At 44.7% G+C, this 24,833-nt stretch overlaps 1 protein-coding gene across 4 annotated transcripts in view; it reads right to left on the bottom strand.

Annotated features, from left to right (window-relative positions):
- LOC145425734 (coxsackievirus and adenovirus receptor-like) overlaps positions 1–24,833 on the bottom strand; it is a 312,252-nt gene that overhangs the window by 255,581 nt on the left and 31,838 nt on the right. For 2 of the 4 annotated variants that reach the window (XM_080299065.1, XM_080299068.1), the window contains 2 exons: positions 20,544–20,903; positions 19,573–20,310 (listed from right to left, as the gene is read on the bottom strand). In XM_080299065.1, the coding sequence (XP_080155191.1) occupies positions 20,141–20,310; positions 20,544–20,903 (530 nt within the window). In that variant the 3' untranslated portion in view covers positions 19,573–20,140. Of the gene's footprint in view, positions 1–19,572; positions 20,311–20,543; positions 20,904–24,114; positions 24,515–24,833 lie in introns of those variants that run through there. The other 2 variants (XM_080299064.1, XM_080299067.1) reach the window with 2 other exon arrangements.

Here is a 24,833-nt window from a genome sequence, read left to right as displayed (position 1 = left end):
GACTCACACCTTTCCAAGCTTCAGCCAATTTGTAGATATCATCTCACGGGAAGCCAAAATTGCCTGTAATACCATACCATCTCTCTTTGCTCTGAAGCCAAGAGAAACTGAAGGGGCAAAAACAACAAGGAACAGAGGCAATGGAGCAAAGGTGCTAGCAACTAACTCAAATGAAAGGACTGTTAGTGCTAGTTGTGTGTACTGTGAAAGGTCGGGTCACAGCCTATGTTGCGGCTACTCCAACCAATGGCCGCGGCAGGCTAAACATGAGGACACCTGATGACGCGCAACAATTAACGCACAAAACACTTCTGTATCATTTGCTTCTTTATTTCCACATGCAGCTGTCCAAACTATAAATCAGCACATGGGATCAACTGTCAAACACACGCACAGAATATTAAATCATTCAAATTGCGGTATGTTGCGATATGTTGCGATAGGTTGCGATATGTTGCGATATGTTGCGATATGTTGCGATATGTTGCGGTCAACAGAAAGTTTTTGCCTCGTGCTCACCCTACCTTCTGCTCATCACATCAGGTGCTGTGTACAAGTGAGTGCAACCACATTTACCTTATACCACACCCATGAGACACGCCCCACACCCATGCACCAATACAGTGAGTCTATTTAAACTAACCCACTTAGTCAGACGGAAACAACTCATATGGCTCCTACATACCGGCCCCTAATTATTTTAGAGCAATAATTACATCATACTTACCATGTAGGAGACATACTGATAAACATAATCAATCTTTTATCAAACATTCCAAGATACAATTTCAATTCCAAATAAATAAATATACATTAATGCAAATAGATATTTGAAAAAAGTCAATTTTCATGACTCTTCTGTTTCCTGTAGAAGACACACTTTAGTGATTGGCCTGTCCAAACAACCAGTCTTTGTCTTAACACGAACCCGACGTACAAGTCCTTTACTGTCAGAAATTGCTTCCACAATCCTTCCAGTCACCCAAGAGTTACGAGGCGCAGAATCATCGACAACGATAACCACATCCCCCGGAATGAAGTTCCGTCCGATTCTCTGCCACTTCTGACGCTCTTGAAGCTGGGGCAGGTACTCCTTGACCCAGCGCTTCCAGAACAGGTCAGACATGTACTGTACTTGCCTCCATCGACGTCGTCCATACACGTCCCCCTTCTGAAACACTCCTGGTGGTATCAATGGCTTGGTCTTAAGCAACAACAGATGGTTAGGAGTCAAGGCCTCCAAATCATTAGGATCAGTAGAGGCTTTAGTTATTGGTCTACTGTTCACAATAGCCTCTGCCTCACAAAGAACTGTACAAAGGCCTTCTTCGTCCAAATTATGCACTTTCAAAATGGAATTTAACACCTTCCTAACAGACCTTATGAGACGTTCCCAAACACCACCATGATGGGAACCAGCAGGAGGATTAAAAATCTATTTTATGCCCTTTTGCAGCAGCATCTCCTGAATCTGTGCCTGATTCCATCCTTCCACTGCCTCTTTCAACGTCACCCGGTTTGCTACAAACACTTTAAACCTTGAGGTTTCATTGCTGATATACCTTAACACCGAGGTACTATCAGTCCAGAATACTGACTCCTGCAAATGCATTTGCAGCTCTTTTTTCCACATCTTATCCATTCTACTCGCAACTAAGGCAGCTGTCAATTCCATGCGAGGAATGGAAGTTTGTTTCAATGGAGCCACTCTTGCTTTACCCATTATAAACGCACAATGCACTTGATTCTGGGTACTGCGCAACAGCAGATAAGTGACTGTGCCATAACCCTCCTCGCTTGCATCTGCGAAGTGATGTAACTGAGCAGAAGCAACGTCTCCAAAATCAGAAGGTTTAAGGCACCGGTCGACCTTAAAATCTGCAAGAAGGCAAAGATCATTTAGCCATACTGTCCATTCTTGTTCAACAGTAACTGGCAACACATCATCCCAACCCCAATGACTTCTGCACAGTTTCTGAAAGATCAACTTAGCAGGCAGCACCACAGGTGCCAAAAACCCTAATGGATCGTAGATCGAGCTCACAAGGGACAATATCCCTCTCCTTGTGGGAGGTTTGGTTTTCAGTGTGATCTTAAACTTAAATGCATCTGATTGGATACACCACTGTACACCCAGTACTCTCTCTACCGGTAACACATCACTATCCAAATCCAAATCCTTCACCTCCTTGGATCGCTCCTGCTGAGGTATGGCAGCAAGCACTGCTCTTCTGTTGCTAACCCACTTTGTGAGCTTAAAGCCTCCTTTAGCACAAAGAGCAACAAGTTCCTGATAGAGCCTCACTGCCTCCTCTTCAGAACCAACAGAGATAAGGCAATCATCCACATAGAAGCTATGTAAAACATTGTTGACAACCTCTAGTCTGAAATGATCTCTGTTGTCCTCTGCACATTTCCTCAAGGCAAAATTCGCACAACTTGGGGATGAAGTAGCTCCGAAGAGATGTACTTTCATTCTATATTCCACCAGATCCTGACTATGATCTCCGTCTGGCCACCACAGAAACCTTAACAGATCTAAGTCATCTCTTTGTACTCTGACCTAATAAAACATGGATTCAATATCTGCCATGAGCACCACATGTTCTTTTCGGAATCTGGTTATGACCCCAACTAGCAAGCTAGTGAGAACTGGGCCTTCCAGAAGTTGTCCATTCAGAGACACTCCCTGAAACGAAGCACCACAATCAAAGACAACTCGCAACTTCTTCTTCTGTGGGTGATACACCGCATGATGTGGAATATACCATAATCCTCCATCACAGCGATCGAACTCTTCAACAGGCACCTTCTCTGCATACCCTTTAGAAATGATTTCAGTCATAAAACTGGTGTATTCGTCATGAAATGAACCATTCCTAATAAACTTTCGTTTAAGGCTCAGAGCTCGCTGTTCTACAGCCTTCCTATTATTTGGCATGTTTACCTGATTGCATCTAAAAAGCAAACCAATGGTGTAATGACCATCAACCAACTTAGCAGAATCCATCACTGACTTCATAAACTGCTGGTCTTCTCTAGACAAAGCCAACTGCTCATCTTGAATACATTCTGGAAAGTCAGTCTTCATTTGACGTTCCCACAGTTCATCCAATCTTGCCACGGAAATCCTGTTAACACTCACATCAAAAATGTCAGTATTACAATCCTCTCTGAGAGGACCATTCACCGTCCAACCCAGCATAGTTTTTACTGCATAGGGACCTTCATCCTGACTTCTAACAACCTCCCATGGCTCTAAAGCCTTGGGCACATTGGTCCCGATCAACAGGTCTACCCCGGAATTTATCTCCAGTACATTAATATGGCGCAAATGTGGCCATTTGTCGAGATCTTCCTGTCGGGGAATATTACATTGATGAACAGGCATGCTTTTCTGAGTAAATAAGTCAGGCAAGTCACAGTAGGGATCTAAATCCAAACCAGCTACTTCCAAATCTGAAACCACATAACTACTGACCATTTTCTCCTGACCCATTGTCCGCAAAAGAATGCCAGTTTTCCTTCCTGAAAGATTCAGCCTATTCATGAGTGCTTCCGTACAAAATGAAGCTGAACTCCCAGGATCTAGAAAGGCATAGGTTACCAATGACTGAGTACCTTTCTTAGACTTCAATCTAACTGGTATTACGGACAGAGCACTATTTTGCTCACCGGCCCCAGTAACACCACTGCTTTGCACAGCACAAGAAGGACCTTCATCTGATGGTTCTCTCCCTCCTATAGTTTGCACTGCGACACTTTCCCTCCGCTTGGAGTGAATATGTAAGAGTGTGGGGTGTTTCTGATTACAAACTTTACACAAGAGACGTTTCCTACAGTCTCTGCTTCTGTGCCCAATGCGCAGACAACCATAACACACGCCATTCTCTTTCAAAAAAGATAATCTTTCACAGTGTAACTTTCTTTCAAATGAAGGACACAACTCCAACATATGCCCTGCTCCACAAAACAAGCAGGCCTTGGTCACAACTGAACCATTTTCTCGCCTCAATGCTGGCTCAATCTTCCCTTCCACCTTGGCCACTGTAGTAGCAAAACGACTCCGCTTAGCCTTAGGGTAAAACTGAGGCTTACTATTCCTCGCATCTTTTCTGGTGGCTGTCGGAGGATCCTGTATATCTCCAAACAATGGATCACTTGCAATCTTAACTTGCCTTTCAACAAACTCAACAACATCGCAAAAAGACACTTTACGTTGAAATCTCTCCTGCAGATCGCAGGCAACATTTCTCCATTTATCCCTGAGCTTGTAAGGCAACTTTTTTATAACTGCTTGCGTATTAGCAGAGACATCCAACTCGTGCAAGGACTCAACGTCTCCCATTGCATTGCAACATTGCCTTAATAAAAACCCATATTCCTGCAAAGCCTTCACATCATCAGATTTTATAGATGGCCATTTACTGACCCTTTCAATGTAGGCAGCAGCAATTTTCAGCGAATTGCCAAAGTTCTCTTGGAGCAAAGATTTAGCTTTAGCATATCCATACTCAGCAGGCGTATACTGACAGCTTCTGACCATTTCTCTTGGATGGCCTCTAGTGTATTGCTCGAGAAAATATAAACAATCCTTAGCACTGTGAGCTTGACTCTCCACCATGTGCTCAAAAGCTCTCATAAATGTTTGATATTGCAAAGGATCGCCATCAAATAACTGTCTTGGTAACAAAAACAGAGACTGCTGCTCAGCTAATAAAGTTGTAATTTCATTTTGTTTCTTCAAAACTGTGACTAAATGATCATGACCCTCACCACCTTGCACTGTATGTGTGAGAGGTTTTGATTGTGCGTGAGACTGCGACATCATCTGAGTAGTTGAAACTGCACCTGGAAGTACTTGATGTAACTTCGTCTCTGACTTTTCCAATGAAACGACCTTGGGTTGAAAAGTATTTTTAACCTTGGGCCTTACATCCAATACCTGTGCTTGATGATCACTAGCATCCACACCCTGATATGGTTGTTCTGGTAACACAGGTTTGAACGTCGGAGCATTAGGATTTAAAACGGCTAAACGCCCCTGCTCTCGTTCTAAATACGAATTCATTCCATCAGATTTAACCTTAACAGCACTTGAGACTCGGGACATTTCAGAAGTTTTTAAAACATTCACCTTTGCTGTTGAGGCTGCTATTTCAGTTTCCAAGTCAAGCAGCTCCTTTCTTTTCTTAAGCTGTATTTCTTGTTCTTCCAAAGCATGCTTTTCTTTCAACAACCTCTGACGAACAAGAAGGGCAGCCATGTCAGCCTCTGCTGTTATGCGTGCTGACAAGGCAGATGAAACCATTGAGCCACTGAGTGATGATCTGCTTTTCCTACTTTTGTTTCCAACATTAGAGACGCTATCACTTGGATTAACATCATCTATCGCAGCACCTTTACTAACATTCCCGGCGATCTTAGAAGCACCAGAACCATTTCCAGCAGGTAATACATCAGAGGAATCAACACCAGGTGGATTTAAATGTGGCAAATCAAGCTCAGACACCTGATTTTTGCTCTGAGGGTTTCCCTTTGCATCATGAAGCCATTTCTTTATTTCTTCCATAAACTCAGTATTATGTGCTCGCACACTTATGAACCAAGCAGTTTGTTTTTCTTGCTCTTCTTGAGGAAGCAAAGGAAGCAAGGTTTCATGCAGATGAGTCACCTCATTAAGCAACACAGACAAATTCTCTAACTGAGCCTGAACAGTTGAAACATTATCCTCAGATTGCTTTAACTCTTTAATAATTTTTATGACCTTTTTAATTTTATTAATCTTAGTGTGACGTTCTGTTTGCAGCCTTTCAATCTGATTCTCCAAAGCCTTAGCAGTCGATTTCGGCTGTCTTTTCTTTCCATCCACATCACCACATTGTGTTAATTGGTGTGTCTCCATTTTTCTTTAAAATATTACAAAAAATCCAAACGCTGAACTGCACCTATGCCACCCAGCTTCATTCCAAAGCATCAACTTGATGACATTCACTTCATAAACCCTGGCCATACACAATTGACAGGAGCAATATCCCCCACTAACTGCCTATTAAACCTAACTAACTTAACCTAGTCTTCCGTACATACTAGCGGTGGGTATTTATGTACCTCCATACCGTCAGCTGTGAGGAAGACAAACTGTCTTAAACACAAACTGCGGCGGTACTCCCAAGCCAATGGCTTCAGCCGCCTGATGCCCAAAAACTAGAAAGAAAATCAGTACAACGCCTTGTGCAGCTGTATTGCTAAAACCTAACAGGGGAACAAAACTCCTGAACAAAATGCGCTCGTGTAGCCAAAGGCTTAATCTAAAAGCGGGTGGTAAAAGGCAACAGCAAACTACAAAACTATCATCAATAAAACTCATCTATTTATAAATAATCCAATAAAACCTAAAAAGAGCCACTTTCTGTTGACAAGTTGTTGCGGCTACTCCAACCAATGGCCGCGGCAGGCTAAACATGAGGACACCTGATGACGCGCAACAATTAACGCACAAAACACTTCTGTATCATTTGCTTCTTTATTTCCACATGCAACTGTCCAAACTATAAATCAGCACATGGGATCAACTGTCAAACACACGCACAGAATATTAAATCATTCAAATTGCGGTATGTTGCGGTATGTTGCGATATGTTGCGGTCAACAGAAAGTTTTTGCCTCGCGCTCACCCTACCTTCTGCTCATCACATCAGGTGCTGTGTACAAGTGAGTGCAACCACATTTACCTTATACCACACCCATGAGACACGCCCCACTCCCATGCACCAATACAGTGAGTCTATTTAAACTAACCCACTTAGTCAGACGGAAACAACTCATGTGGCTCCTACAGCCTACTTAAGTGTAGAAGGTTCATAAATGAGAGACTAAAGTTTGTTCAAGACAAGAAGTTATGTTTTGGCTGTCTGAACTCTGGTCATCGCTCCAAGGATTGTGAAGGGAGAGAAACCTGTGACACATGTAATAAAAGACATCCAACATGTCTTCATGACAATCGCACGAAGGAAGACAGAACAAGGAGAAATCCACACAAGAACAGTGACAGGACGAGACAAACGAACTCAGATGTCTCACAAGACAACAGTGTCACACCAACAACAAGTGAAGCAACTTCTAACAGAGTCACGCAGAATGTTGACGACACTCACACATCTTCCATTATTCCAGTATGGGTGTCATCGAAAGGTGAGCCAGAGCATGAAATTCTTGTCTACGCGCTCCTTGATACACAGAGCGATACGACCTTTAATCTTGAAGAAACGGCACAAGCTCTGCATATCAAAGGTGAATCAACTCAGCTAAAGCTCACTACCATGTCTTCAAGAAACACAGTTGTGTCCTGTCGCAAGCTCTCAGAAAAATGCGCTGCAGCTCCCAAAGAGCTAGATATGGCACTCGGTGAAGTACATATGGAAAGAGCACTTGGCGTACAATGGTGTGTGGCATCAGATCAATTTCAGTTCAGAGTAGTTGTTAAGGAAAAACCACTCACCAGAAGAGGAGTATTGGCCACAGTCGCCTCTGTGTTCAATCCACTTGGGTTTGTGTCACCTTTCATTGTGCTGGGTAAGCAGATCTTGCAAAAAATGTGTCGAGATAAACTCAGCTGGGATGATAACTTACCTGACAGACTTCGACCTCAGTGGGAGTATTGGTTGCGTGGCCTGGGAAACCTTGCAGACGTGAAGGTTCACAGATGCTACATTCCTTCGAACTTCAAGGCACAGCACTACGAACTTCATCATTTTTCTGATGCAAATGCATCTGGATATGGAATGTGCACTTACCTCAGAGAAGTAAGCACTGCTCTGGTGAAGTCCACTGCTCATTGGCTCAAGAGTTCCACCCACCAAAGTCACAACTATACCTCGGCTTGAGTTGTCGGCGGCCGTTGTTGCTGTGCGCACTGGTGACATGCTGAAAAAGGAATTGGAAATGGAAATTTCAGAAGAAAGGTATTGGACTGACTCGAAGGTGGTACTCGGATACCTCAGCAATGAAGCCAGAAGATTTCATGTGTTTGTTGCAAACCGAGTGGAACGCATCAAACAAAGCACAGATTCAACCCAATGGAGGTATGTAACTTCCGAAGATAATCCGGCGGACCACGCCTCAAGAGGCCTCACAGCAGAACGACTTGTAGCATCAAACTGGTTCAAAGGCCCAGACCTCCTTTGGCAGAGGGTCATACACAGTGGGGAAATTAAGGTGGGAGAGTTATCAAACAGTGACCCGGAGGTTAAGAAGGTTCAAGTCCACAAGATACAAGTGGAGGAACAAAGGTCACTGTTAGATCACTTACACAAGTTTTCCAACTGGTCGAGGATGATTAAGGCAGTTGCTAGACTCAAGCGCTATGTGAAAGAAGCAAATGATCACAAGAGTAGATCACACGACATCAGTAGCCTACAAGAGAGAAAGGAAGCAGAGTTAACAATCATTAAGATGGTTCAAGAAACAGCCTTTGCTCAGCAAATAAAAACCTTGCAACATCATGATGTGATGCAGATGAAAGACAAGGTTAGCAAGTTACACAAGTTATGTCCATTTCTTGATGACCAAGGCATTCTTCGGGTAGGCGGACGCTTAACACATGCAGCTTTGCACCCCAATGTCAAGCATCCTGCGATCCTGCCAAGAGACAGTCACGTGTCGGCATTACTGGCCAAACATTATCACGAGAAGACATACCATCAAGGACGAGGGATCACCATGAATAAACTTCGAGCTAACAGATTCTGGATTCTTGGATGCAGCAAGATTGTGTCATCTTACATCTATAAATGTGTAAAATGTAGAAGGTTCAGAAGGCGCACAGAGCAGCAGAAGATGGCAGACCTCCCAGAGGATCGGATGGAGACCACACCGCCATTCACCTACTGTGGGATGGACTGCTTTGGTCCTTTTTATGTCAGAGAAGGCCGCAAGGAGCTAAAGCGTTATGGCTTGCTAATCACTTGCATGTGCTCCAGAGCAGTGCATCTTGAAATGCTTGACGATCTCTCTACAGATTCCCTCATCAACTCCTTACGTGCATTCATGGCCATCAGAGGTACAGTTCGCCAGATAAGATGCGATCAAGGCACGAATTTTGTCGGCACTAGAAATGAGTTTATTGGAGCATTTAAGGAAATGAATCAAGCCAAGCTAGGGAAACTGGACTGTGAGTTTCTCATGAACACCCCAGCATCTAGTCATATGGGTGGTGTCTGGGAAAGACAAATTCGCACCATAAGAAGTGTTCTCATGTCCATTCTGGAACAATCAGCCAAACAACTCGACAGCTCCACTCTGAGGACATTCCTGTATGAAGTCATGGCAGTGATTAATAGCAGACCATTGACTACTGACCAACTATGTGATCCATCAAACCCAGAACCTTTGACACCGAATCACATACTAACCATGAAGTCCACAATCATCTCTCCACCTCCAGGAAGGTTTGTGAAAGAAGATCTTTATCTCCGTAAGAGGTGGCGTCGTGTTCAACTACTTGCCAACACTTTCTGGACAAGGTGGAAAAAGGAGTATTTGTTAAATCTTCAAGGCAGACAGAAGTGGACCAAAGAGCACAGAAATGCTAAGATCAATGATGTTGTCCTCCTGAAGGATGAGATAACTCCACGCAACCAGTGGAAGTTGGCAAGGATCATTGAAGTGTATCCTGGAAAGGATGGAAAAGTGAGGAAGGTGAAATTGCTGCGGAGTGATCCAACCCTGGATAGAGCAGGAAAACGTACCTCCAAACCTGTGCACCTGGAAAGACCCATTCAGAAGACAGTCATTCTGATGGAAGCGGAAGGAGATTCTCCACCGCACTCTGCTTAAAGGATAATTCATGATAGTTCATTCAAAAGCTGTTCATTACTTCATAGGCAATACTTTATTCTTTTTAATCACAAGTGATTGGTGGGAGTGTAACGGTCTTTTGCATTTGATGTTTGTTGCATTTGATGTTTGTTGCATTTGATATTTGTTAAGCTGTATGTCTGGATTTTGTTCCTTTGCGCCTTCTGGTGGTGAACTGTGTAGGGTACAGCTTTGCTGTTTGGGTCTCCACCCAGCCACTTTTCTTTTGCTAGCGCACATGGTGTCTGCATGCTGCAGCTCACAGGTAGCTCCACACATGGAGAAAATATCGTTTAAAGAGTGGAAATAATTGACAAAGAAGATGGAAGATAAGGCAATAAGGCCATAAAGGACTATTTAGCACCTCCTGGATGTCAGCTCATGAGGTTTGTGTATTTTAAATGTTTATTTTCTGTAATTAAGGATTTTTGATTGACTGACACTACGTACAAGAGCGCATTTTGATGTGATGTTTTTGTTTTATTGTTTTGTCCGTGAGCAGTTCTCACGGGTTGCCAAGACCAGAATAAACCCTGTTTTATAACTACATCACGTCAATCCTTGAGGGTGCTACACTAAATTTGATTCTGTTCATCTGGATGTAGCGTTTTCAGTAGGAGAAACCTTTCGTCACTCATCCAAGAGACGTATTCACCCTCAGCTGACTGCAGGTTTCCCCAATCTCATAAACAGTACATTACATAGCATAAATCCTGGCAATCTTTCTGGCAGCATACACAATATCACTCTGTTTGTGTCGGGGGACCCGGTCCTTGGGGTGGACCAGTTTTTGGCGCAGCGTGTTTTTGGGTTTAAAAGCCACAGAGACCCGGTGTTTAGAAAAAAATGCATCTCAAATGCTCCGATACTCCTGACACATACGGGATCACTACAGTTTTTCGCTTGGGCAGCGGTTGTCCTTCTCTCCTGGATCGGCTGGAGATTTCTTTAGGAGCCTTCCCAGCTTTGACAAAAGTCCGGCTGGGATAACCACATTTACTCAGGGCCTTCTTGATGTGATGTTCTTCTGCCTCCCTGGTTGCTGTGTCAGTGGGGATGGTGTTCGCTCTGTGTTGTAGCGTCCTATTGACACCCAGTTTGTGCTCCAGTGCATGATGAGAGTCAAACCTTAAATACTGAGGAGGGGGCCTAGGGGTACATCAGTCACCATCTTACAATGCTGTGATTGCAGCTATTCCCCCGTTCTCTGTGAATGGTACTCATGGCCTGTTGGGTCTGTGTTTCCACAAGCCCCGGTAATTCTAGAGACTTATTCATCATGAAGAAAACAAGACAGTCGATCGATCAAACACTTGCGCAAGGGAGGCCTGTGTCCACCACGAAAATGACCTCGACCACGACCTCCCTTGCTGCCCTTTTTATTGAGACACAGTTCACACAAAACACGTCAGAACAAAGCTACGCCCCCTTGGTTCTGAGACAAAGCATTTGTATGTATATGTGTGAACTTCTGTAAGTGTGTGTGTGTGTGTTATGTGAGAATGTGTGTGTGTCTGAGGTAATTACTCTAATAAACTGGTTTTCAAGAGTTTCAGATTATTCAATTAACTGGCCAAAATCTACAGTTCTCCCCATTAACTGCTCCTTCCATAATTTTTCCTCTGCCCCACTGCAATCAGGAAATATTAAATATTTAGGTATTATTATCCTTACTGGACATAAAAGACGGTCTTTCTTATAAGTTTCCGGAGTTCAAGTTTTGCAACACGGACGCTCCGTTTGCAGACCCCCCATTCATCTCACCTGAGACGCCTTTGTTCTCTGTCCCTGGAGGCCGCAAACGCCGACGCAGAGGGAGAAGATCTGGCGTTCTGGTTCGACTGAGACGGCGCACTTACAGACCACCGTTACCCAGTTTATTACTGGCTAATGTGCAGTCTCTGGAGAACAAGCTGTGCGAGCTTCGGGCACGGATCTCATTCCAGCGAGAGATGCGGGACTGCTGCGTGATCTGCCTCACAGAAACCTGGCTATCGGACAAGGTACCGGACCCCGCAATACAACTGCCGGGGTTCTCTGTGCACCGCGCGGACAGGTCACAGGATCTTACTGGGAAAAGCAGAGGCGGTGGTGTATGTTTCATGATCAACAACAGCTGGTGTGATTATGCGAACGTGCACCCGGTCAAATCCTTCTGCTCACCGGACCTGGAGTACCTGATGATTAAGTGCCGGCCATTCTGGCTACCGAGGGAATTTACAGCAGTGATTATTACGGCTGTTTACATTCCCCCACAAGCCGACACTGACCGTGCACTCAGGGAACTGTACAGCGCGATCAGCAGCGAGGAAACCGCACACCCAGAGGCAGCGTTTATCACAGCCGGAGACTTTAATAAGGGAAACCTGAAGAAAGTCTCACCAAAACTGCATCAACACATCCTTTTTAACACACGTGGAGACCGGCTACTCGACCACTGTTACACCTCTTTCCGGGATGCGTACAAAGCCCTCCCCCGCGCCCCATTCGGCCAATCAGATCACTGCTCCATCCTGCTCCTGCCCGCCTACAGGCAGAAGCTGAAACAGGAAGCTCCAACCCGGAGGGCGGTGCACTGTTGGACGGACCAATCGGAGTCTGCGCTGCGGGACTGTTTTGATCACGCGGACTGGGAAATGTTTCACGTGGCTGCTAGGGACATTGATGAGTACACAGACTCAGTCTGTGGATTTATCAGGAAATGCGTGGAAGATGTCGTCCCATCCAGAACAGTTAAATCCTTCCCAAATCAAAAACCCTGGATTAACGGAGATGTTCGCGCGGCACTGGCGGCACGGAACACCGCCTTTGCCTCCGCGAACACATCGGACTACAAACACGCACATTACCAACTCCGGAAGACGATCAAAGCAGCCAAACGTGAGTACAGGGACAGGGTGGAGCAACAGTTTGACAACCCTCGGAGTATGTGGCAGGGACTAAACACGATCGCAGACTTTAGAGGGAAACCCAGCACACCGCAGACCACGGCCTCTCTGTGTGAGGATCTAAACGTATTCTACGCTAGATTCGACACAGCGAACACCATGAGACCGGACAGTGTGCGCACCGCGGATGACGTCAGTGCGCACACTGTGTCTGAGGAGGATGTGCAGAAGTGCTTCAGGAAGGTGAACGCGCGCAAAGCTACTGGTCCGGACGGGATTCCCGGCCGCGTCCTCAAGTCATGCGCGGCTCAGCTGGCTGGAGTGTTCACACACATCTTCAACCTTCCCCTCTCTCTGTCTGTAGTCCCAGCCTGCTTCAAAATGGCCACCATCGTCCCTGTACCCAAATCCTCCACCATCTCCTCATTGAACGACTGGCGACCTGTAGCCCTGACCCCCATCGTGAGCAAATGCTTCGAGAAGCTGGTCAGGGACTTCATCTGCTCTGCACTACCCGACTCACTGGACCCTCTACAGTTCGCATACCACCACAACAGGTCCACTGATGATGCCATAGCCCTGACACTACATACTGCCCTGTCACACCTGGAGAAGAGAGACACGTATGTGAGAATGCTGTTTGTAGATTACAGCTCAGCATTCAATACCATCGTTCCCTCGAAGCTGGACAGGAAACTGCAGGATCTAGGACTGAGCAGCTCCCTCTGCAGCTGGATCCTTAGCTTCCTGTCCGACAGACCCCAGGTGGTCAGACTGGGCAGCATCACCTCATCCCCCATCACACTGAACACTGGTGCTCCACAGGGGTGTGTACTGAGCCCTCTCCTATACTCACTCTACACCTACGACTGCACAGCCACTAACAACTCCAACATCATTGTGAAGTTTGCGGATGACACTACAGTGGTGGGTCTTATCACCAACGGTGATGAGACGGCTTACAGGGAGGAGGTCAGTGCCCTGACCCACTGGTGTCAAGACAACCATCTCACCCTCAACATCGCAAAGACAAAGGAGTTGATAGTGGACTTCCGGAGGTGCAGAGAAGTACACACCCCCATCACCATCAACGGCGCTGCTGTGGAGAGAGTGAGCAGCTTCCGTTTCCTTGGAGTACATCTGGCTGAGGATCTTACGTGGTCAGTACACATAAACAAAACAGTGAAGAAGGCGCAGCAGCGCCTCTTCTTTCTCAGGAGACTGAAAAGATTCGGCATGAGCCCCCGCATCCTCAGGACCTTCTATCACTGTGCCATTGAGAGCATCCTCACTGGATGCATCACCACCTGGTATGGCAACAGCACCGCCTACAACTGCAAAGCTCTCCAGCGAGTAGTGCGGTGCTCTGAACGGATAATTGGAGGTGAGCTTCCCTCCCTCCAAGACATCTACAGGAAGCGCTGCCTGAGGAAAGCGGGGAGGATCATCAAGTACTCCAGTCACCCCAGCCATAAACTGTTCAGACTGCTTCCATCAGGAAGGAGGTTCTGCAGCATCCGGTCCCGTACCAGCAGACTGAGAGACAGCTTCTTCCATCAGGCCATCAGACTGCTGAACATTTCATAGACACCTCAGCTTCACTACTAGAACTTCAACATTATGCACTACACACTGTATATAAATGCCACTTGTTTTGCACATATTCAACTCTGTATATTTTATATATTTTATTATTATTTTTTTTACTATTTAATTTGTAAAAATGTGTATACACACACACACACACACACACACACACACACACACACACACGTAGGAAAATATTTAGTATACACATCCAGAAATGCATACACTATTATATATTGTACATATATTTATTAGTTTCAGATTAGCCATTCTTGTATTTTGCTCGTTTGTGTTGTTGTGTTTGCACATCTCTGTTGCTTGTGGGGCTCGCACACAAGAATTTCACTCGCATGTGCTGTGCCAGTGTGCCTGCACATGTGATGTGACAATAAAAAGTGATTTGATTTGATTTGATTTAATGTTTCTCCTAAGCTTTCAGACTTAACTAAATTAAATCACATCCCACTTCTAAAGAAAGTAGAAGGCGATCTGACTAGATGGAAATATTTACCCATATCACTCATGGGAAGGGTCGCCACTATAAAAATGATGATCTTGCCAAAAATAAATTACTTATTTTTGATGAGCCCTAACAAACCATCACAAGATTGGTTCAGATCTCTGGATTCATATATTTCCAAATTCCTTTGGAAAGATAAACCCCCGCGTATCAGCTTAAAAACGCTACAAAGAACCAAGGATAGAGGAGGATTAGATCTGCCTAATTTTCACCAATACTTCTTAGCCAACAGGCTTCAGTTCATCTCAGAATGGTCAAAACATACCTTCCTAGATGAGCCCTGGCTAGATGTAGAACAGGCACTATGCAAGGATCTAGAGATTTCAGACCTACCAGTTATTAGCTCAAACATCAAAAGACATGAATGCTTTAAAAGTATCAACATCAGCTCCTCTCTGACAGCATGGTGGGAGTTTCTAAAAATAACGGAGTCTTCACTAATCCCATGCAAACATACTCCTATCTGGAATAACCCTGACATATTACAAAACAATAATATGATTAACTTCCCAGAATGGAGTTGTAAAGGAATTAAATACTTAGAACATATATTGGAGGGAACAGAATTGATCCCATTTGACAGACTAGTTGCACAATATGGGATCAACAAGAAAATTTTTTTAGAATATCAACAAATTAAATCCATTATAAAAAAGAAATTTAACCTTAGTCAAGTTGAATTACAAACACCACCAAGTGCGGCACATTTCCTTACTCTTAAATCCCCCAAATTATTATCTAAAATATATAGAACACTTTCTAAATTAGATGAATCAATATCCCTTCCTATTGCAAAGTGGGAAGCAGATTTATCAGTCAGTTTAGACCAAAACTTCTGGTCTCAGGTATGCTTAAAAACTTTTAAATTGATTAAAAATCCCAGTCTGCAATTAATACAATACAAAATACTACATTGAGTGCACTATACAGGTCATCGGATGTTCAAGATGGGCTTTACATCTTCCAACAACTGCTCACACTGTCAAAACAATACACCAGACAATTACATTCACGCTCTTTGGTTCTGTCCACCAGTGCAGAAGTTTTGGCACGAGATATGTGAAGACTTATCAAAGTGTCTGAAATGTAACATTCCAACTTCCCCCTTAGTGTGTTTGTTGGGCAGCTTAGATAATGTCACTTCAGAAAACAATATAGCCCATATGGTTTTCACTGCCCTATGCATAGCCAAGAAAACTGTCCTCATGAACTGGAAAAATAAAAACAATCTTAATTCTAACCAATATAGAAATTATCTATTAGATTACATTAGTTTTGATACAGCCTCGGCCACCACATCAGATCAATTGCTCTGGGCTCCTTTGATCGGCTCCATCACCTAGTGGGGGTGGGGGGTCATAGTTTGGTCCCGCCTTCAATGTTGTGATTGGTGTGGGGGCAGGGACAGGCTTAGGGCGTCGGGGGGTTCCCCGGAGGCATCTTCCTTGGGGGGCTCAACCCGGGGTAGCGGTCATGTCCGGTTGGGGGCTCTTTTCTGACCATTTCCTCGTGGCTGCGTGCAGCGGGGCTAGGGGAGGGTCTGTGATGATGGACGTGGGTTACTGGCCTGGTAGCCTGTCTGCCCCTGGGTGGGTCCGGGATGGGCGTGAGGGTCTGGGGGCGCTCCATCTCTGGGCCGGGGCCCTGGCTGGGCCTCGGGGCCTTGGGTCCTGGTTTGTGTGTTGCCGGGTTGTGGGCGGGTGGGTGCATGGGAGCCCATCCCTGGCGCAGGGTGCCGCCGGTGTGTCGAGTCGCCTGTGGGGCTCTTCAACCGGTGGGGGAGATTGTTACACCTTGCAGGAGCTTTCCTCCCCTCAGGAACTCTCTGCAGGAGGGGGAGATACAGGAGAGGTCGAGGAAGATCTCAGCCTGGGCGTCTATTGTCTCATGTAGTCTGGAAGACGAGTGGATGGTGGGGTGGGTGCAGTTTTCTCTGTGGTGGGGTTGGGTGGACTGTCCCGGGCTCTGTGGGGCCGGGGGGCGCTGCTGCGCTGGGCCCCGGTCTGGATGGGCCTGGGCCCCCTTTTCCCTGGCGGGTCGCGGAGTGTGGGAGTGCCTACTGGGGTCAGCGGGGGAGCTGGCCCCAGGGAGGGCTCAATGCCCCTCCCTTCCTTCCCTCCCCATCTCCAGCTGCCTCCCTCCTCCCGCTCCACCACAACCACCCACACATGCAGGGCCTTGGAGTAGGGGTATGTCACCAGGATGCAGAGGAGGCTACCCCCCCCTCTGTCCCCTTCTGGCTGCCTCTGCCTCAATTTTATCCCACAACTTAGACATCCACATTACTCACACCCTCATTACACATACATATAGGATCTTGGGGGTGGGCACAATACACGGAGTCCAAGTTACCATCAGGGTGTACACCTCACCCCTGGCATCGTTGCTCACCTCTCAATTTTAAATACATGTAGACATTGAGGGCTAACAGGAGGGACTATGCGCTTACCTGCTGCTCTCTGGCAGGTAGCTCCATGCCGTCCTGGGTTTTAATTGCACCTTAGAACACACATGCGTCAACACTACTATGAGCGGGTGGATTGGAGTCTTCTCTCACCCCCGTTCTCTGCGGCCTGCTGGAGCGGGGGGGCTAGGAGGTGTTGGCCGTCCGGCTGCGGTCTGGGGTGTGGGGCCTCCCTGCTGCTGCGGAGTCGGGGCGGTCTGCCTCTCCCCACCGCAGGGAAAAGGGTAACACCACCTGGGTCTGGGTGCAGTTCCCCCCTCCAGGGGCAGGGGTACCTAGACCCGGTTTGTAGAGTACGCTTGGGGAGTGTGATTGCGTATACAGCGTCTCTTTATATTTCTCTCCACGTCGGTTGAGTGTGAAGTGCACATGAGAGCATGAGGGTGGGAATGGATGTTTGTGTCTGTATGTTTGTATCTATATGTCAGGTTGGGTATCAGACGCCACCTCTCTGGGGACATCTCGGGCCTTCCAAGGTTTGGAGGCCTATCTCCACCCACCACCACTTCTCCTGCCGGTGGCGGACTCCCTCAGGTGTCGGAGCGTTGGTGGTTCTTTGTATCTGGGGGTGGGCGTCCGGGTACACACCGGCTCACTCCTTGGCGGCCGCTTATTGGGGCTCGCTCGGGCCATTTCGGAGGTGGGGTGCCCCCGGCCTCTCGGCCTGGAGCTCGGTCACTCAGGCACAGCTGGCTGCCGGCGGAGCACACGGGCGCATCGCTGCAACTCCCCCTGGCTTCTGCTCCGCGGCTGCTGAATGAGCCCTCATCTGGGACTCTCCTTAGCTCTTACTGGGACAGTGGCGCAGCTGCCCCTCTGTGGGTCTTCCTTGGTCTCTTGTGTTCTGGGGGCCTCTGGATGTCTGGAGTTTTGATCTCCTCCATACCCTTGATACCATAAAGGACAGGGCCGTGGCTCCCCACACTCCCTAGCAGATCATTACATGGAGAAACCTTTGGAATGCAAGCATGCTGATCCACACAGGTATGCACACAGGTGTACACATGGGTATTCACAGACGCGGACTAAAGCTTTCTTGGCTGCTGCCTCAAAGCACACTGTGCGCTGTCTATCTTGCGTGCTGAACAATATTGTCTATTATTTAGTAACTATTGATATCTATGACTAGCTAGTTTATTGTGATGGTGCTTTTTTTTTTCTATTATTATGTTGCTCTTTGTTGTTTGCTGTCTCCTCTGTTTGTTTGTTGTTGTTTTTTCTCCATACAGGTGACCCAGGAGTTTTTTTTTGTTGTTTGTTTGTTTTTCCTCTCTTCCCCCCCTTCTCACCGTCTCTTCTCCCCTTTGGTTTTCTTTCTTTCTCTCCCCCTCTTTCTTTCATTCTTTCCCCCTGTCCTATTAAAAAAAAAAAAAAAAAAGAAGATGACAAAGGATGAACTGAAGCTCCGCCATCACGTGATGTCACATGCTGCTGTTTCTGATGTCACTTAAAAAAAACAAAAAAAAACCAAAAAAAAAACCAGAATGTGTGTGTGTGTGTCAGACCTCCTGCTGACCAAAGGGTCGTAAACCCAGGAAGCTTACGTCAAAAGAAACAGATCTTTCAGATAGGATGTATCTACAATAAAACCTCCCCCAGCACAGAGTGGTTGGAGAGGTGGTCAGGATCAAAGGGATGGCTTTGATCCTACTGCTTAAACTAAGACTGTACAAATTTAAAAAACACAATGGCAACATTCAACAATTAGACTTAACATGGCCATTGATCAGTGGTTCTTGATTACTGGTCATAACAATTTGCATATTAATGATATGCAGTGATGCTGGTTTCAGTCATTGTGCAAAAGTACTGTTTATAAGGTTGGGAAAACCTGCAGTCAGCTGGACACAGAATGCTTGATTTGCTCCCTTCAGGCAGGAGGCTCCGGTCCATCTGTACCAGAACCTTCCTGATTTCTGACTCAGCTGAGACTGAAGTTGGATGAGTGACAAAACGTTTCTCCCACTGAAAATGTCCAGATGAATAGAATCACTCTTGATTGAGCATCAGGACTACTGTGTCTATGTTGTGTTCTGGTGAAGTAGCCGGACTATGAAATGTGAGGTCATATTGTGAGCTGCTAACCTCCAGGTTAGCCTGCACTGTATAGGTAGTTGATCAAAAAAGAGGCAGTTTTATCAATGTAACAGGGAGGAAGAATACAGAGTAATGTAATTGACCAGTTGTCCAACGATTACGTTATAATATCCACTACCTCTGAGAGGCAGGTCTGTAATTATGAGAAGCAGAAACAGTTTACACATGGTTATATTTATTTTGGATCCATTCAAGGTGACAAAATCTGCATCAACAGTTTCAGGAAGTCAGAGCTTCTGATTAAAAACAAAGTACAGCCACAGGAAATGTTGGAATAAAACAAACAAACAAAACACACATTAAGTACTAACACATGTGGATCTTTGTCAGGAAAATATATAAAGGAAAGTAACAGACTGAAGTGTCTCCTTCATGGAAGGTAATGTTCAATAAAGCTGAATCGTTCCAGGTCAAAGGGAGGAAATGTTGGACCTGCAGCTACATAGAAAAGTTTTTTTCTTTGGTTTCATTTTAATGAAATTACATTTAAAACGAGTCGAACACCAGCAACATGTGATCAAAGGATCCTGAGTAATATCAGACAAATACTGTTTATATTCCAAACAACTTTCTCCTCTTTTCTGATGAAAAATGTAAATTAAATGCAAAATCTGGACGTGTCTGACAGGTACCTGCTAAATGTTTAATATTACTGATTTCTGTCTTTCCACATTTTCAGTGACACAACTGAAAGCAAAGCAAAAACATCACAGTTAAGCTGACATTTCAAACAGGCTGAAATTCAACAGGAGGCTGGTGTGAATCCTGACTCTGTTGTTGTTTATGTTTTCCGTAGATCAAAAAACCAACAACAGCAGCAACAAGAAGCACAGCAGAAACTGACAGACCAACTATCAGTCCAACAGATCCATCCTCTGTGTGTCCTCCTGTCTGACCTGCAGGTGAGAAACAGGTGTGAGGTGTCAGCTGTCAGGTAGGTGATGAGTGAAGAACAGAATCCATTTCCTCTTCAAACTGCTGTCAGACATTATCTACTGCACTCTGATCACATCACTCAGACCAGCTGCTTTCTACAAAGTCTCATCAACAACATCTTTAGAAACAAACATCAACAACCAGGAAGCAGCTTCACCTCTGATCACACACACACTCAACTCTACTCACTCACCTGGAGGAACGACTCTCAGTGTGATGATGCTGATGGGATCAACATCTAAAACAGCTCTCTTCCTGCGCTTTGCTCCTCTCTGGACGACACGACACTCGTATGTTCCAGTGTCATTACTTGTCACATCCTTCAGAATCAAAGACACGTCTCCATCCTTCATCTGTCTGTCCTGCAGATCCACCCGGTTCTTAAAAGATGGATGCTGTTGTTCTGGATAGAAACGCTCATCCCGGAACACAAGCACATATTTCTCTCCCAGGTCAGCTCTGCTCCACTCTAGAACAATAATGTTGTTCTTGTTTGGAGCTCGACATGTCAAAGTGATGTCCTGTCCAGACTCAGCTGTGATGTTTTTCTGATCTGAAAGAGGGAACAACACAGAGTTGAGAGGTTAAAGGTCAAAATACAACCACTCACCTCTAAAGCAGCCAATCAGAGTGAAGGTCACTTGTGTCAAACCTCATTTTTCACTGACGCTGCTTTAAAAGTATGTTCTAATGGAAGAGTGTTTTACTTTGTTACCTACCTACAATAAATAAGGAGCTAATTTTAAACTGAGACTGCTGTTATAAGTGTTTGGTGCACTGGAATTCTCAGAAATGCTTTAAGCATGAAATCTTTCTGGAAAGACTCCACATTTCCTGCAGCTTCACAAAACAAAAACATGTGGTGATAATAAGTGAACATAATGTGTGAGAGAAAGCAGCCTCTCATTATAAGACACTGAGTCTCTGCATGCTGCCTTTATGTAGCTACAGCTGTTTGTATACACTGAACAAGAAGCTTTGTAGCTGCATACTGACTCCTGAAACTACAACACATCACACTGACACACACATTACACTTCTGTCTCTGTCACAGCTGGATTACAGAAACAGATGTTAAGTTTATACAGACTCCGCTCACCCATGTGCCACCTTCACAGCAGCATAAAAAACAGGAGCTTGTCTTAATTGCATTATAATTTTGATTTAATGACTCGATGGAAACAGCAATTAGTTAGAGTTATGGCTACATTACTTTTGCATTTCTCCACAATGTGGTCTGAGATCTGATGTTACTGGTGAAGCAGAAACTTTAAGCCACTAATCTCCTGTCTGTTGCTGTTTGGAAAGCAAATGCAGAAGAGAACCAAACATGTTTCCTGTTTGGTTCTCTAAAATGCCAAATGCACATCAATGGACGAGGATGAGCTATGAGTTGGCTCAATGCTGATTGGGTGAAGAGAGGGATATAAAAGAGATATAAAAACAAAGCATGAAAAGCTCAGAGTGGCTGCAGTGGACACTAGTTTTCACTTCAGCTCTTTGTGTGTTATAATTTGACTCTTCTCTGTGGTTGGCTGAAGGTCAACAAACAGCATAAGGAAGATTTTCCCACAGACCGGTTGTACCACATACACTGCCTCCATCAACATCAAACACTGTGCAGGTAGATGAGCCGTCCGTCTGCCTTCATATTACTGCACTGAAGCATAAAAGCAGCATTAGAGTGGCAGCTTCAGATGCCACTGCTTTGCTGCAGCAGCTGCCTCTATTCAGAGGTGATGCCACCACCTGCTGAGCAGAGCTGTCGTGATTAAACACTGAAGGATATTAATCACAAGCACATTTGTGCAACCACACACAAGAACTTGAGTTGTGGTTCATTTGTAAGGCTCTGGAGAGATACAGACGACACTGACAAACGAGGCATGTTCAGTGCAAAAAATCTAGATATCCTCATGCTCCGGTAACTTCAGGGTTAATTTGGGGTTTTCTGTACTACAGACGTGTAGTTAAACAGCTATGAAAGACCCACCCTACTGACTGAGCAATCGTCCAGCATTATCATCAATATTCCTATAATCAATATAAAGTCTTAGACACAACTGTTGCTATTTTTGAGGGGATGGTGTCCTTTAGGGTCAATAGACGTCCAACATCTTATTCTGACTGATGAATAACTCATGAACAGAGAAGCATCCAGGTAGCAGACCAGCCTCAACTATAATCCATCATATTCATGTGTCTTACTGATAAAACTGTGGAATTAAAACTCACACAATAAGTGTTTGTGAGCTTTTCTTCCTTCCTTTAAATAGGATACATTTTATTAACAGCTCTTCTCCAGTCTCACTGACCAAAACGTGCACACATTTATACAGCACGTTTTACACTGAACTACAGCACAGAGCCTTTCCTCTACATCTGATTATCTACAGCAGATTTTATGTATAACCTCTACATATGTTTAATGACCTTGTATAGTTTATCCTTCCTTTGCACAATCAGCTGCTGTTACACTAATCACTGTGACTGTTTTGATGTTGCCAACACATCTGTTTCATGTGAACATGTAAGTGCATCCTGGAGAAGTTTTGGGGCGACTGTTTCATGACCACACAAGGAAAATGCTACTTGTCTATCTGATCAACAGTATTTGGGTACATGAATCTAGATAACTTAAAGACACCCTCTATCAGTGTTGCCAACTTATAACTAATGAACACACACACACACACACACACACACACACACACACACACACACACACACACACACACGCGCACACACACACACAAAGTAACTCCCCCAGAGTGCCAATTTCGGGTCACTGTTGCCAGTGTGGAGCAGGGTTGGAATTGTGACATTAAAAAAACAATAATTGCTAAAAGAAATGTAATTTGTAGTTAAATAATTCTACCTGCCTTTTGGACGTTTTTTACTCACTTTATGTCTCTTCCATTATTTCTGTCTCCAACAACGTAGGTTACAATTACATTAGCATGACCAATTATGCAAATTAGGTGATGATGTCATTTAGCGACTTCTAGCGACTTTTAGGACAACCAATAGTGAATTTTATTACTGAGGAGTTGGCAACACTGCCCTCTATATGTTGAACTCTGCAGTACAAGACCAAGTTCTCAGAGTGAAGCGTATTTAACAATTCTCAAACAGTAGCAGTGCAGATCAGTAGCATCTTCCATCCGAAATGGGAAGTCAGCAATTTCTGCTTCTTAGTCAGAATTACTTTCAAATAGAAGTACAAAATGAGGCAGTGCACACAAACAGTATCAAACCCAAAACGTGTAATCTGTACTTTCACTTTTGTGCTAATGTGTTAGCATTGTGCTGTACGGCTAGCTACAGATAGAAAACCAGCAGAATAACAGATCAGTGAGAAATCAAATCAGTGAGATCTCCAGCATGTAACAGGTCGTTGGTGTCCATCCACATCCATGGACTCCAGTTAGCTAGAAGCAACATAAATAGTGTTTTCTTTTCTTTTATGACTCGTACTGGAAGGTAGTTAGCTCAGGAGAGACGTCACAGTACAACCTCCACCAGACCTCTGAGGTTAAATAAGCGTAACAAGATTTTAAATTTTAAGCTTTTACTAATGTTTACAGGCACTGCTGCCATCTTGGATGGTGAATTCAGGATTATTGGGGATTTTCACAGGTGGTATTTGAAAGCTGAATTTCGTACTGTAACTCGTTACCTGGTTACATAAAAATAATTCATAATCCATCTTAGTTTTTATGTCAGAGCGAAAGTGATTTTGGGTTCTCATAGTTAAATCTCACCTGCAGAGACAAACACGAAGAGACCGACAAACAGCAAAGTGTAGAAAAACAAAAAAGACGTTCGGCGAGACATTTCCGCAGCCTAGCTAGCTAACACTTCCACCCAAACATTAGCGGACGTCACATCCGTGGGTTGGAGACAGAGTGTACGATCATTTCTTTTTTTTGTGATAGTTTTCAATTATATCTATATTTTATAATATATTATAATCACCGAGAGGCCGCAACAGCTCGAGACGAGAAAGAAATTAAAAGAAACGAAGGCAACAACAAAAAACTGAGTTCTCTACTTCCTGTCTTCACTTTTTCTACTGGAATAAAAGAGCTGATGCAGAGTTTTTATCTAAGTGGTGACGCCTGCCGTTCAGGAGAAAACTGCAGAAAAATTGCTATTTGACGCAGTCATGTCAGGTTGATTTGGGTTCCAGAGATTCGTATTATTGGGTTTTTATTTACTGATCTGATGATGAGGAACTGGGGTTTAACTTCTGAAAGTCACAGAGAAACTTTGATTTCATGAACTGCAGATAAAATTCGATAAAATCCAAACACTCAGATATGAAAGCTCAGAGTAGGCTAGCTTTCGCTGAGAGTTTGGTTATCTGATAGCTTGGTCCATTTTTAAAAATTTGAAAATATTGAAAAAGTAATGAAAAGTAACATAGCACTAGTTTATTAAACAGCAATGCCTAAGCAGTCCTTAGTTTCGAGAAGAATAA

The sequence above is a fragment of the Astatotilapia calliptera genome, chromosome 3, assembly GCF_964374335.1.
Source record: "Astatotilapia calliptera chromosome 3, fAstCal68.1, whole genome shotgun sequence".
NCBI classification, from domain to species: domain Eukaryota; kingdom Metazoa; phylum Chordata; class Actinopteri; order Cichliformes; family Cichlidae; genus Astatotilapia; species Astatotilapia calliptera.
Note: the sequence above shows the minus strand (reverse complement) of the source record. Positions and strands in the feature narration are given on the sequence as shown.